Raw genomic sequence first — 13,745 nt, forward strand, 5'->3', positions numbered from 1 at the left:
GACCCCCCAGAGCAGAGCCTGGGCTCTGCACAGAGCCCTCCCTGTAGATGGGGACAGACAGGGACAAAGGCCGCTCTCGAGGCTGAAGAGCCCCTGCTCAGCCTTCAGGGAGGGTGGTGGTGAAATGAAATGGAGCATGTAGGGCTTTCTAGGTAAAACTGCTTAATTTGGAACACGCCAGAAGCTACTATGCAACTCTCCTGGCACTCCCACCTTCTGGCCAGCCTCATGAAAAAGCCACACATTCTCTGGCAATTGTAAAAATCCATAACTCACTCCATTGCTCTTCTTTCAACTGCTTAATGAGAGAAAAGATGTGTGCTAATGTCTTTACAAACAATTGGATGGGTGAAGGAATGGGTATTCATGTCTCTAGTGACTTTGGGGGGCGGGTTCCTTACAGTTTGGGCTCCTGGAACAGGCAAGGGTCTGCACAAGGCTGAAGTTTGGGGTGAAATGCCAGGTTCAAGGGGGGAATATGAGGTAAGTGGTTTGGGAAGGCTGTACCTTGCTAGCAGCTCAGCCGATGGGAAAGGAAGAGGGCAACACAGGGCCGGGGGTTTAGGATAAGAGGGAGGCTGCGCCTCTGAAACCTTGAGAGAGAAAAGCCCACGGGTGTGTGGCCCAATAGACCCTCTCCCTTTATTCAAATAAAGGTCAAGGACTCCTCTGACTCTTTTGGACGTAAACCTCTGGCATTTGTGGATTTGCCTGACATTAACTTCCTAAGTAATGTGGTAGGTAACCATATTATTATAATTTAATTAGAAACTGGGCAGAACTCATAATGCTTTTTGTCTTGGACTGTCTAAATTGCTTTGTTTTTCTTTTGAGTATAAGTGAATGAAGATGCAATTATGAAATTGTAACAGCGTGAAATAGATGATTCACTAGATTATTAGACTGGAGGAGAGTGTGCCGCTGGTTGAGTTAATAATAGCTCATGCTCTTGTTTTACAAAGTACACAATGCATGAGGTTATGTGCATTCACTGTAAAGCTGATTTGGCCAAGTGTAAGCACACAGACTATATCATTCTACTTATACATCATGAAATCAAATTAGTTGTTTAAAAACTTAAAATTACCTGTAACTGTGTGAGAAGCAAGTTAATGGGAATTGGCTTTCACAGGGTATCATATGAATTGATATTAGATATTATAATGTTGTTAATATTAATATGTGATATAAAGTCGTTGATGTTGTTACAATGGCCTAGTTGTGAAGATGGTTTTGTATGTTGTAATGTGGGTTTATGAGTTTACATTGGACAGACTGTTGCTAGCCAAACCTTTGAGACACGACCTTAAAAGGAGTAGAACTTCATCCAGTGATAACCCTGATGACCACAGTGACGAAACTACGTCAGTGCCAAAAAGAGTGACATGGGGCAGGACTGTGTAAAATCAAAATAAATATGCATAAAGCTGATGTAAAACAAGGGGTATAAAAGGCAGAGCCACCATTCTGCGCATGAGCCTCGGCATTTCGCCGCACTCCCAGCACTGTCCCTTTTGTTTTGCAAATTTTTTTATTGTTCTCAATAAAACTTTTGTAACTCTTTACTACTCAGGGTCTGAGTCGGTTATAACAACTGTAAGGTTAAGTCCTAATTCTACAGTTAAAGTTACTGAACTTCTAAAGGGCAGTGCTGAGAGAAATTCATCCTGTCAGATCTTCTTCTCTACATCTTTATCCTTTGAAGAGAAAGAGGAAAGCAACCAAAGCATGAGGAAAAGGGAAAGGCAAAAATAAAAAAATACAAGGATTAGATTCAATAACTCCTCTCCTGAGGCTTTAATATATAATCAGCCCCAAAGTTCCTCACTGAGTTTGAACTGCCAACCCTCTGGTTTTTTTTAGCCCCTCCAAAAAAATTCCTTCAGCTCATTTTTGAGAGCAGGCTTTTCTCACTAAAACTGGGAGGGAAAATAATTGTCTCCTATTTCTTTCAGCAAGGCAGGAAAAAGAATCAGTGTGAGTAGAAAAGACATGGGGGAAAAAGAAGTGTGTCTTCAAGCATTAGATAAATGAATTACATCAAACATTGCACATTTTACTGTTTACAGCAGCTGCTAGAATGTTCCAAGGGACTTAAATTAATTGTCATCTGTATATGTTTGAATTTATAAAAATCACACTACGTTACAGATGTCTACCTTTCTGTAATCTTTGATTTCTGTAGTGGGCAGGACATCCTGATATTCTTTACTTTTTCTTTAGTACCTGCTAACAATGACTTTCCCACTCCAATACAATATTCTTAAATATATCTGAGATTTCTGGAAGTCTGTCCAATAGCACATGCCTGCTCTGTGTCATCATCTGTCATCCTGCTCTCCTTTTATATCCACAAGAACTGTAAGAGCACATGACAAAACAGCTTGTTCTGGCTGAAAGTGGCTTCTTCACTTGAAGCACCTTTCTGCCACCAGCAGCATCAAAATCTGGCAATTTGTTCAACACTCCAATTCAGAAGTAAAAATTTCAGACTACCAACAAATTATTCTGCTTGTCAGGAAGCTCCTTCTGCAGTGAAGAAGCAAAAACTGTGCCTCCAATGAATATTGCACTCCACATCCATAGAGGGAAAAGCAGAACTTCTGGTGGAGACGTGTCCAGCTTTAGCTAGCACATTTCAGGAAGAATTGAGAATGTCAAACTATCCCAGCAGGAATGACAAATGTATATAGGAGATTTGATCCAGAAGGAAGACTTGGACAGTTGGAATTGTTTACCCTAACAAGGAGAAGACACATGGGAAACATGACAGCACTATGTAAATATGCATGTCAGAAAAATAAGACAATGTCCTGATCTGCTTGTTTATGTGGGACAGGATTACACTGAAAGGGCCTAAAGTTAACCCCAAAAAATGGCTGCTAGAGATGAGGAAGGGCTGGTAGAAGCTGGTGAAGCTCAAATCAGGCTGCTTGAGGCAGATGAGAATCTTTGCTGCTGGAGGATTATAAGGCCACTTGAAAACATGGTGAAGCATTTTGTAGTTTACTCTTTGCTGGTATGTGAATGGATTGCAGGGCCCCCTCCAGCCCAGTTCTGATTCTGAGCTGGCTGTGTTGTAAATGACACTCGGGTGACAGAATGAATCCCTGCTCCAAGGTGAGTGGAGCAGGTTCTGATGGGATGTTTCCCTGAAGCCTGGCACTCAGATTCACTTACTTCCTTCACTGCTTCCTGTCTGGGAATCAGAAATGCTAATTTTCCAGGAAGATACTGATCACCAGTGTTCTTCCCAAAGTTACTCTCAAAACACCACTTTCAAATTCAGCTTTGTTTAGGATCTTCTGTTTACCTTTGAAAAGAGAGAACATGTCCCACACCTGGTCATTTTCTTTGTACTTCAAATCATAATGTCAAGATGCAAATTACTGTGAAGTATGGAGCAGACATAAATTCTGTGCTAACTCTCCATCCTTTCTGTTGCAAAGGTCTCTTTTTATTTTCCAGTCTCTTTGCTGCCTTTACTTTCTTCCCTTGTCTGACCTGTTTCTATGAGAGAGAGCTTTTACCCGCCTCCCTTCCGCTGGGTTCCCTCTCCTTCCACAAAGTCTTTGTTAGTTGCTTTTCTGTAACCTTTCTGCATGTTGCTGGACACCTTCATTCATTTCCATCCATGCATTCTCTCTCGAGCCCAACATTTACTACCCTGTTCTGTGCCATCTTTATTAGTTATGATATAATCTAATACTTCATGATAAGAGAGACTAATTTGTTTTCTATGTAACCTAGACCAGACCTTGGGAAAAATTGCAGTAAAGTGTTAATAATAACTGTAATGTGTAGCAGATTACCATCCCTGGTACAGAATGGTCTCAGTAAAATAGAACCACACAAATATGGAATAGCTGAGTCTGGATGGGTCTCTGGAGATTCTCCAGTCCAAGCATCACATTCAGCAGACCCGTGTTTGGTTTTTGTGATGGCTTCTGCAATACTGGGGTTTGTAAAACAGTTCTGATCGCAGCTGTCTGAGATCTATAGAAAAATGTCAGTTAGTTTTGATCTACAAGGGCACACTGAAGTATCCCTTAGTTTAGCTAACTTGGGAGCTAGAGCAAAGATTATCTGCAAATAAAATTAATGAAACTGAATAATGGTAATGAACTCAGAACAGAAGTTCAGGGAAATTTGGTGATGCATAACGAGATAATGCTTTGTGATGATGCATAATAAGATAATGCAGAAAAAATATAGCAAATTACATTAGGCAAAAAGAAATCTTGCTCTTCTGTCAACCTGGGATTCAACTCTGAAAGAATTTCTGAGAAACTTCAGTAGTTTAACATAAGTGCAATCTTAAAATACTTCTTATTAGGAGCCTTATTTGAAGCAACACCATGCACACACTGTAGAGTTAGGAGGATCTTTTTCATATTCATGTGAGTAATAACTTGATGTTTGCTTACATATATATTTAGAAAGAACATCTCGTACCTCTGCAGCTAACACCTTTCCTACATTGAAAGGAGTATTTGGATTATTTTGTAGCACTTGCATAACGAATACTTCCGTAGGCCTTTCAGAAATGCCCTGGGGACTGCAGCAGCCCTTTGGTGGCAGGTGTGACCAGCATGTGAGACAGTGCCAGCTGGGCAGAGAGAACAGGCAAAGCCATTGACCTCGTCACTAGATACTTCAGCCTCAACAACATGAGCACCACACAGATGAAGCTGATGTAGCTGATGATCGAGAGGCTTTGCAGCACCGCTCACTTCCCCAAGCCCAGCCCACTGGCTGCACCTTTGATCTGTGTTATCAGCAAGGAACATCACAAATGACAGCAGGGACAGAGTCTTATTGGCAAATGTCCCACAGGGGAAAGTGTCAATTTCTCTCAGGAAGAGATTATGGAAATAAAAATGAAATATCTGGGTATTGTCTATTACCAGTCCATCTGCTGATACTGGTTAGGAAGTCTCTGGGAACTGTCCTGCGTCACCTTGGTCAGTTATACTGACACCCACAGTTTATTCACACATAAATATCTGAGCCTTTGCAATGTTATAAAAATAAGGAGCTTGGTCTGGGGGTGAATCAATTAATTTCTGGGGAATACGTCCCTTCAATCACATGGACTATTATTGTATTATCACAAGGACAACAGAAAAACATTGTAAAATTTTAGCAAACCTTTCATTTTAAAAACAAGTGGGAGGACAGTGACTAAATGGTTAGTTTTAAGCTGTACAGAAAAAGGGTGCTTGGTCCCAGTAGATTACAGGCTTAAGCAACATTATTTCTAACATCAGAATTATCCCCTTGCTATTTTGGAGTGAGTAACTCACTTTAATTTGGTTTTCCTTCTGTTTTTCCTCTTCCCTTGAGCAATTTTCCGTAAGATCATACCTTTATTAGGAAGAAAATGTGTCGCCCACAACATCTTAGGAAAAGGCTTAAAGATGCCCTGTGGTGGTTGTACACTGAGAGGACAAGGAAGCTGGTGTTAGGTGCAACAGGTGCAGGCAGGAAATGGGGGGTTTAAAACTTACTGTGTTCTGCAGCATAACATCCTGTAGCTGGGAACTTCAAGCATTTTTGACAGCTGGGTCTCCATGGAAATAAGTACAAAAAGACTCCAGCTATTTTAAGAACTTAAAATAAAGGATGCTGGAAGGTTATGGATAGATATTACATCTGGGGGAAATCAGTACATTTTTGAACAATTCATATCCTTCAGTTTATGTCTTTTGTTCATATTGCCTGTACCAACTTAACTGGACAACAGCAGAGATGGAAGAGAAATGTGCCTAGTTTGGCAGGAGGAACTCAGGCTCTGAGATGTCAGAATAAGTAGCAGCTTGTATTCAGTTCTGCATTCTCAGTCATGTCTTCCCTGTTCTCCTTGGTGCCTTTGGTGTTTTCTGTCAGTGAGCAAGCTGGTGTAACACCCACCTAAAGCTGTATCATGTGACAGGCAGTTCTGAATTTTCAATAAAGAATGACCAGAAAGATGACTATTTTATTATTTTTTAAGTAATCAACATAGAAACAAGTAGCAGTGATTAAGTCACAACAGGCTTAGTCTAATAGTAACTACAGCATTAATACTTAACATGAATATAACAGAAATTACAAGTATGTTAACATTATTCATTCTCAGTCAATGAACAAAAGTGTACAGTAAGGTGAGCATTAGTCTATTAAGAATGCTCCAAAACCAGCTGGCCAGTGTCCTCCAAAGCAGAGTGCTTGCTGCCAGGCAGGCTGGGGTGCTGCTATCTGCCCCTACAGGCAGTTTTACTCCTGGGCTCCCATGGCTCTTTCCTCTTCCCCTATTTCTGCCTGTGGTTCTGGTGTTTCCCTCTGTCTGTTGGGGTATCAAAGAGGGCCTGCTTGAAGGCAAAGGAGCCGCAGTGCCACGGGCCGGTCCTCACTTGCTGTGTCCCCTGGGTGGTGCAGGGATGCAGCCCCGAGCTCCAGGCAAGGCTGGCTCCACTGAGAGTGTGACCTGCATCAGTATCTGCTATTCAGACTCCTTCCCACCCTCCCTGACCTCCTTGCTCCATGGATAGGACATGCTTTTGGAGCTGTACCGCTTTTAAGATGCTTTCTTTTACATATCACTCTTTTAATAGGAATCCCTGTAACACAAAATAGAAATCTTTCTTTTGTAGGAAGGGTTTTTTTGACAATGCACCCTTTCCATCTCCTAGTCCTTGTACCGTACCATCCTCTTTTCCAAAACATTTACTAATGCACGTACTTGGCCACCCACCTTCAATGGAAGTACCAAAGTGACACTCAAAAGAATAACTTGCATTTGGTATTGTGGTCCTGACCCCTCTTGGTCTGAGCAACATAGGATAAACTTCTCAGCTAGAACATTTTCATAATCACAAGGAGGGCTGCACCCTTAAAAATAAAATTCCTCAGTCTTTTTTAGAATCAGACTAGAGGATATCAGTGTGAACAAAGCAGTAGTCTCTGTCATTCTTCCCATCAGGATTCCTCCTAGGGTACCACCAGCTGTTGTGTCGTGTTCACTGTAGAGACAAGAGAAGACATCAGCTTGTATATTGTCAATTCTACAAGTTTTGATGGAGATGGAAAAGAAAAAAATCCTACAGCCTGCTCGTGGGCTTTTTCTCCCAAATGCACTTACTAAGGCCTCCCCTATTTCTTCTCATACAGCTCATATGTTCTCTTGAAAAAAACTCCAAAGCCAACACAAAACTAAACCAAACCACAACAAATAAGCCCACCAGCCCAGGAAAGCATATATCTGATTATTTCTGTAGAGGGTTCAGTAATGGTTTTGGACACACTAAGTTGCTAAGTGTTTTCCACTAACTACTAACTGCTTTTAATCATCTTTTTATTACTTACAGCAAAGTCAATCCATTTTCCAGTACTACAGATTTGTGCTATCAGGCCAGGATCAGCCACTTTGAGGAACAGCACAGTGTGCCCAAAAACAAGACATAGCAACATACTGACTATTTGCATTCCTCTTGTGGACCACCAGGCTTAAACAGTCCAGAAGAACATAAAAATTCCTGCAAAGCTAAGGCCATAGTTTCACAACATGCCATCCTCTGCAGCAATACTGCTTCAGGATATTCCCTGGCACCCCTTGCTCTGCAAGCCCTGTAGGTTTGTGGGACAGCAGTAAGCTTGGATAGGAACCATGGAGTGAGAACTTAGTGACTGAGCCAATACTACTCTAATCACAGTGACATCACAGCCCAAGACAACTCCCACCCCACTTCATTCCCCGAGTAACGAGTAACGCACCGGTGTAGTTGTCCTGCTGACCGGGCCCTCCTCCATTCGGTGCTTCCCGGAGTGCGGCAGCTCTGAACTGTCCCGATAATCGCGGCCCTTGGAGTTCTGCATGTCCAGCACTGCCCGGCTCTTGGAGGGAAGGGGTGGCTTGTTCTGCTGTCCCTGGATGCTCAGGCTGACTTCAGTCCTTGATGGCTTCACGAGTTTTTTGAGCGGTGCCGAGTTTTCCAATGGGGTTGTCATCTTTGGTTTGCCTTGACTCTTTTCCCCTGTATTCTTTTCTTCCAATTGGCAGGAAGAAGTGTAGGACCGGAATCGCTGTGTGGGCACCAGGAAAGGTGGTGATGGCTGTTTGCCAGAGGTCTTGCTGCACTCAGGCTCCTGTGGCTTTGTGAGATGACAACTCTGCTCAGGCAGTGGTGGCTGCTCTTTCCGCAAAGCCTTGGGATACTCCTGCTCTTTCTTGGGAGCCACCTTGCCCTTGGAGCCCATGGAGCCATACAGTGGGTTCTCGAACATCTCCGGCCTTTGCTGCCCCTCCTCCTGCAGCACAGGCTCTGCTGTGGATTTCCCCACATCAGGCAGCCTACAATCATGGAAGTAGGATGAAAAGGAGACTTGTGAAGAGCAAGCAAGACAGTCACTGACTGATTTAGAGAGAACATGAATAGTAAATGAGTGTGAGCAAATTAAACTGACTGCCTAAAGGGGCAACAAGAAAACAATTAAACTTGGGGAGAGAGAACAGAAGTGTGTTTAACAGAGGGAACAGAAGTGTGTTTTACTTTTTTTAATCATTAGTAACATGACAGCAGAGAACAGATATGCATAGCATTGTGTAAACTCCCTGCTAGGTTACAGTCCTGTCAAAGTGATGTTTGGCTTCTTTTTAAACACAGATAAACTACTGAGCCAAACTGTGCCAGGTCCTTTGATGACTCTGTGACACACACAATCTGAATTTGAATATTAATCTTCAGATCTGGTGGAGAGGATGGAAATGGTTGTCTAGAGGCTTAAAATAAGGACTCCCATCATACTGTGGCATTTTACAATTAGGTCAATCCCCTCTTGCTACCAATACAGCATGGTATTCCTAAGGAATCCTTTTCTTCTTTGTTATTACAGTCAACTTGGTAAATTTCTCCTTCTCTTCTTTTGCTACAGAATTAAACCTTCATATATCAGGCTGAGACAACAGGTTGTTCAGTCTGGAGAAGACTCCAAGGAGCCTTCCAGTGCATAAAGGGGACTTAATCAAAGGAGGGAGAGTGCAGATAATGACAGGACAAGGGGGAAGTTTTAAGATAGAAGAGGAGAGATTTAGGTTAGATGTTAGGAAGAAGGGTGCTGAGGCCCTGGCACAGGGAAGCTGTGGCTCTCCCATCCCTGGAAGTGTCCAAGGCAAGGGGCTTAAAGCACTCTGGGATAGTGGAAGATGTCTCTCCCCATGACAGGGGGTGGAATGAGATAAGCTTTAGGGTCCATTCCAATCTAAACCATTCTATGATTCTAAGATTCCATTATTTAATTGTAAGTTTATCTCATTATCTTTGGCTTTCCTTTCACAAAAGTCTGAGGAACTGCTACACTAGTTTTCTTTGAGAATGTGATGTCAGCACTTGTGACCTTCACTTATCTTTCTAATTCTACAGATAAAATATGTAAAGAATATGCTGTACCTTGAACTCTCTAAACAGATAATGAAACAGTGACTGTGCAGAATGACAGGAGAGAGGAGCCCAGCCTCAGTGCAGAACTCAAACACTCACTGGTATTCTTGACTCCAATTACAAATGCTTCTGTTTGCTGTAGGCTGAAGGGATGGTTTTGGAGATAGAGGTGACAAGGAAGGTGATGTGGAGGATGACTGACTCTGCCCCATTAGGGAGGTGTTCTCTTTGGACTGCTGCTCATAGTTCCAGAGGGAAGGTGCCTGCTCTGATGAAGCTGTCTGCTTAAGCTGGCAGGTTGCAGAGGGCTGCTGAGAGAAGGCAGCCATGCCCAGGTAGTTGGGGTTGCTGATGTCTGTGGGGGTGGAGCTGCTCAAGAGAAGAAATATTGTTAGGGAGGTACATGCACAAATACGTTTGAGGTTTATTGTCTCCCTGCCAGCTACAAAGAAGTTAGTGCCCACTGACTGCTTAGATGAAATACTACCTACTTTTTTTTTTTTTTTTTTCTTTTTTCACAGTTGCCTCAGAATCAGGGAATAAGTGGGAATCCTATTAGTGCCTCACTCCCCTTGGTCACTGGAGAGGAAGCAGCTGGGTCAAGACAACCTCCCCCATCCCTAAAATAGTTCCTGTGGCTGTAGCAGATGCTTCCCTTTCCAGGCTGCAGAGAGCACTCAACTTCTGCAGCCACATATAGGGGCTGTTATGGGTTTCTGGGCCCGGCCAGAAGCTGCCTGCAAGGAAAAGCCCCAGTGAAAACAGGTGAAAGGACAGCCTTACTCAGACTCATGCTACGACTCTTGGAAAGGAAAAGCCAAGCAGTTTAGGTGGCAAGGTTACCGTAAGACATCCTCCTTTCCCAGGCTGTCTGGAGAAGAGACAGCACTCCCCCAGTAGCGAGCGATGGCTGCTGCCTCTCTGGCCATCAGATGAGTAGATTTTGACTTTCTGTTGGAAATAAAAGGGCCTTTTTAAAGAGGGTTCAGGGACCCACTCTTGCTAATGCATTATCAGCTTTTGAAGCTTTGGGCACAGGAGCATTGACTAGTCCTGACCAGAGAGCCACTAAGCAGCTTCCCAGTGCTCAGCACACCTGTTGATGCTGCTCCCCAGCAAGCCCAATTTTGCATTTATGGTGCCAACCATTTTCCTGGAACTGACTTACCCACTTGCCCTTTACCTGTTAGTCTGATCCCAGTCTTTGTTAGGCTCTAAATTGCTGATGTTCTTTGGTTTCTGACCAGTGATTTCATCACGTTCAATCTTGACAAAATCTGAAGGAAAGAAGGGGCACACATATCTCGAGTCTGTCTGCTCAAGTTTTCTGTGTTCCCATGTTCATTAAAGCATCTCTCTTTGTCCATCAGAGTGATGGTCAGTTTTAAACTGTTGTTGCTGTTATGTTTTCAACTACACACTAATACATGTCATGTCTTGTTGACAGAAGAAGAAATGTGAGTCTTGAAGTACAAAGGTTATGACCTACCATACAGCCACATACAGTCATTTTACCATTGAGAATAATTGTAAATGGCTGCTTCTGTACTCTGAATGAGAACAAAAGATAGCAAGGTGAAAAAAAGCAAAGTTTGTGATCTTCTAGCTACAGAACTGCTCATTGAGAGCCTGACATACTCTTTGCTCCCCAGGATGACTGGAGTAGGGAGAGCTTGGCATGGGAGTGTGTCATGTCACAAGTGGAAGATATCCCCATTCAGTAAAACCAGTGCGGGTGACAGATAGGGGGCTCTCTCAGTCTGCTGAATTTACTTGAATGATGATAAACCCCACGGAATCCAATCGTTGTGTCTTCCTGAAGGAGTACAGGTATGCTCCTGAGAGCTAACCATAGTCACACCTCCTTGCACTCAGCATCAAAAGCACTCTCTGTGACTATAGGCACTGTAGAGATAATTTTCAATTGCTTGACAGTTATCAGAAATCTTTTGAGGTGAGCATTCTTTAGCATGAGCATTGCAGAGATGATGATGTTCCTTACCGTACAGTTTCTCTCTCTGTTTTCCTTGTGATGTTTGTAACTTGATTTCACCTTGGAAGATCCCCGTTTTCTCTCCATGGTGTGTCAGCACAGTATGGATAGGAGCTAAGGATTCTGTTGCTTCTATTCGCAAGGCAATGCAGCCTTCCCCTAAAAGACAACAGGGAGACAATGAGGCTGGGACTGAGAAACTAAGCACTGAAATATTTTGTGCCATCTACTACCAATGCACTGACAGGTATGTGATTACTGGAGAGAATCTGCTTTGGATCACAGTAAGGAGCATCATGTCGCTCCTTACGAAATTAGGGGCATTTATTTCACTTCATGTATGTGTCAAGGATTTGGGCATCAAAGTTACCTGTGGGTAATTTCAGGGTTCTGAGCTTCCACTCCTGGTAAGGAAAACATGAGCCTATGGCTGCTATTGCTGTTAATGGGATTTAGGCAAAGAGCCTTCTGTGGACAAGGACTGCATTCTCTGGCTACTGACAATCTGGGAGCCACAAGCACAGCCAAATACTTTTCTGTAGCCAGGAGAAATGCCTCAAGTAAGTGCAAGTGAAACAGGATTTGTATGTTCTGAATAAATGCATTTAAACATGCTGACTCCTGATTTAGTTCCTGTAAAGGACTTTCTTTTTAAACCACTGCTCTTTCAGAGCTGGTAAAGCTCAAACAGGTTGTTGCTTTGCGTTCATATTCCTCTAATCATAATTACTTCACAAAATATTGACCACAGTGAATGTATATTTCTGTGTATGTTGAGTTCTAAATCATAGATGTTCAGTCTATAGGAGTTACTTTTGTTCTCTCCCACTCTTTCAGTAGTTTGGAAAAATCTAAGTAGATTTTGACTCATCCAGAACTTTAGAGCTAAGCACTTACCATAAGATTCATCACTGTCTGACGACTTAATGCTGATCAGGATATGTTGATCCAGTAGGTATTCTGGGTCTGAAATAATTGGAGTCAGCTGCAAAGACAAGTTAAGGTGGGTCAATACAACACATGGTTGACAGGAGCACACTTCTCCCTGGGACTCAGTCCCAAATGAGGAAAACCCTGCTGGATAAACCCATGAGGATATGATGTCACCTCCAGGATCAGCCTCTGATAATATCTGGGGTAGAAGGCAGCACTCTGAGTCCCAGCACAGCAAATAGAATGCTGCAAATCTGACACTCATGGGATGAGCTGCAGTTTTCTCCTGTAGTCCAGGACTGAAAATCACCTGAGGAGGAAGTCATCTGGACTCTGATTACAGTCTGTTCCCAAAAATCTGTCTGGCTGTTGTTGCAATCACTTATTGTAGAGTCTTTCCCCAGTTTCTCAGTGTAAGGCACTCTTCCAAAGTCAGCACTTCTGGGCTATTTATAAAGGTATTGACATGCACATTTGCTCCAAATCCAGGAGCTCCTGTAGTTCTTTCAACTCCCACCATGCCAAGAAATGAAGAACAGCTCTGATCTCAAGGACAGGGCTTGTGTCTGACACTGACACTCAGAATACGACTTCTGGACACTGATGTTCTTTTTAACACAGGTAAAAAATACTTAATCAACTTTTCTAAAATATACCAAGTTTTATCTAACCAGGCAAAGAAACTCCAGGGCAGAGTTACTCTCTAAGATGTTTTAGAAGTTTTATTTTCCATTTAAAACGAAAAAAAAAAATGGGCCTGCTCAAACCAGCATTATGTTCTCTAAAAAGGTGAGAAAAAAGTCATGGTCCTGAATGGCATAATCACACCAGCAAAATTCTTGATAGACATGTAAGTACACTGACATGGAAGTCCTTTCCTGCTTACAACATACTCTGTTTAGCCTAAGCCTATGCTGCCTTCTTACAGTCCCTTTAAGTGTAAACAAGACCACAACAGTGTTCCTGAAAGTAGTATTTATTAAAGTAAAAGACCTAATGTTGCTTATGGGATGAAAGCAGAAGCTTCTCTTCCATATGAATATGGAGATAAGTCCCAGTTTACCTTTGGAAGTGCCTCAACGAACTTTACCACAAGCTCCCCTTCATTTCCATCCTCATTTTCTCCTTCCTGGCTCTTTACAAAGCCTGCAAAGGGACAAGAAAGAAGTTTACCAGGAGAGAGACATCAAGAACTGGGCTACAGATCCTCTTCACTATGTCTCCAAAAGCCTACAACTATTCTCCTACTTGGATGCAAATTTTAAAAATATTAAGAAGCTTAAAGTCTGAGCTTTGGATGAATTTTTACACAGTAAATTTGCAAGTGGTTTTGCTAGAGCATTGTTAAATGGTTTCATTTTGCAGTTAAACTTGGCACTGAGGAGATCAGTGCATACATG

The 13,745-nt window shown here is 42.6% G+C and overlaps 1 protein-coding gene across 7 annotated transcripts in view; it reads right to left on the minus strand.

Annotated features, from left to right (window-relative positions):
- Positions 1-5,960: 5,960 nt before the first annotated feature.
- Positions 5,961-13,745, minus strand: part of INPP5D (inositol polyphosphate-5-phosphatase D) — a 61,902-nt gene continuing 54,117 nt past the window's right edge. For 6 of the 7 annotated variants that reach the window (XM_053952066.1, XM_053952068.1, XM_053952067.1 and 3 more), the window contains 8 exons: positions 13,409-13,491; positions 12,310-12,397; positions 11,422-11,571; positions 10,603-10,696; positions 10,263-10,370; positions 9,519-9,788; positions 7,756-8,332; positions 5,961-7,004 (listed from right to left, as the gene is read on the minus strand). In XM_053952066.1, the coding sequence (XP_053808041.1) occupies positions 7,002-7,004; positions 7,756-8,332; positions 9,519-9,788; positions 10,263-10,370; positions 10,603-10,696; positions 11,422-11,571; positions 12,310-12,397; positions 13,409-13,491 (1,373 nt within the window). In that variant the 3' untranslated portion in view covers positions 5,961-7,001. Of the gene's footprint in view, positions 7,005-7,728; positions 8,333-9,518; positions 9,789-10,262; positions 10,371-10,602; positions 10,697-11,421; positions 11,572-12,309; positions 12,398-13,408; positions 13,492-13,745 lie in introns of those variants that run through there. The other variant, XM_053952065.1, reaches the window with a different exon arrangement.

Source organism: Vidua chalybeata, chromosome 10 (assembly GCF_026979565.1).
Source record: "Vidua chalybeata isolate OUT-0048 chromosome 10, bVidCha1 merged haplotype, whole genome shotgun sequence".
Lineage (NCBI taxonomy): Eukaryota > Metazoa > Chordata > Aves > Passeriformes > Viduidae > Vidua > Vidua chalybeata.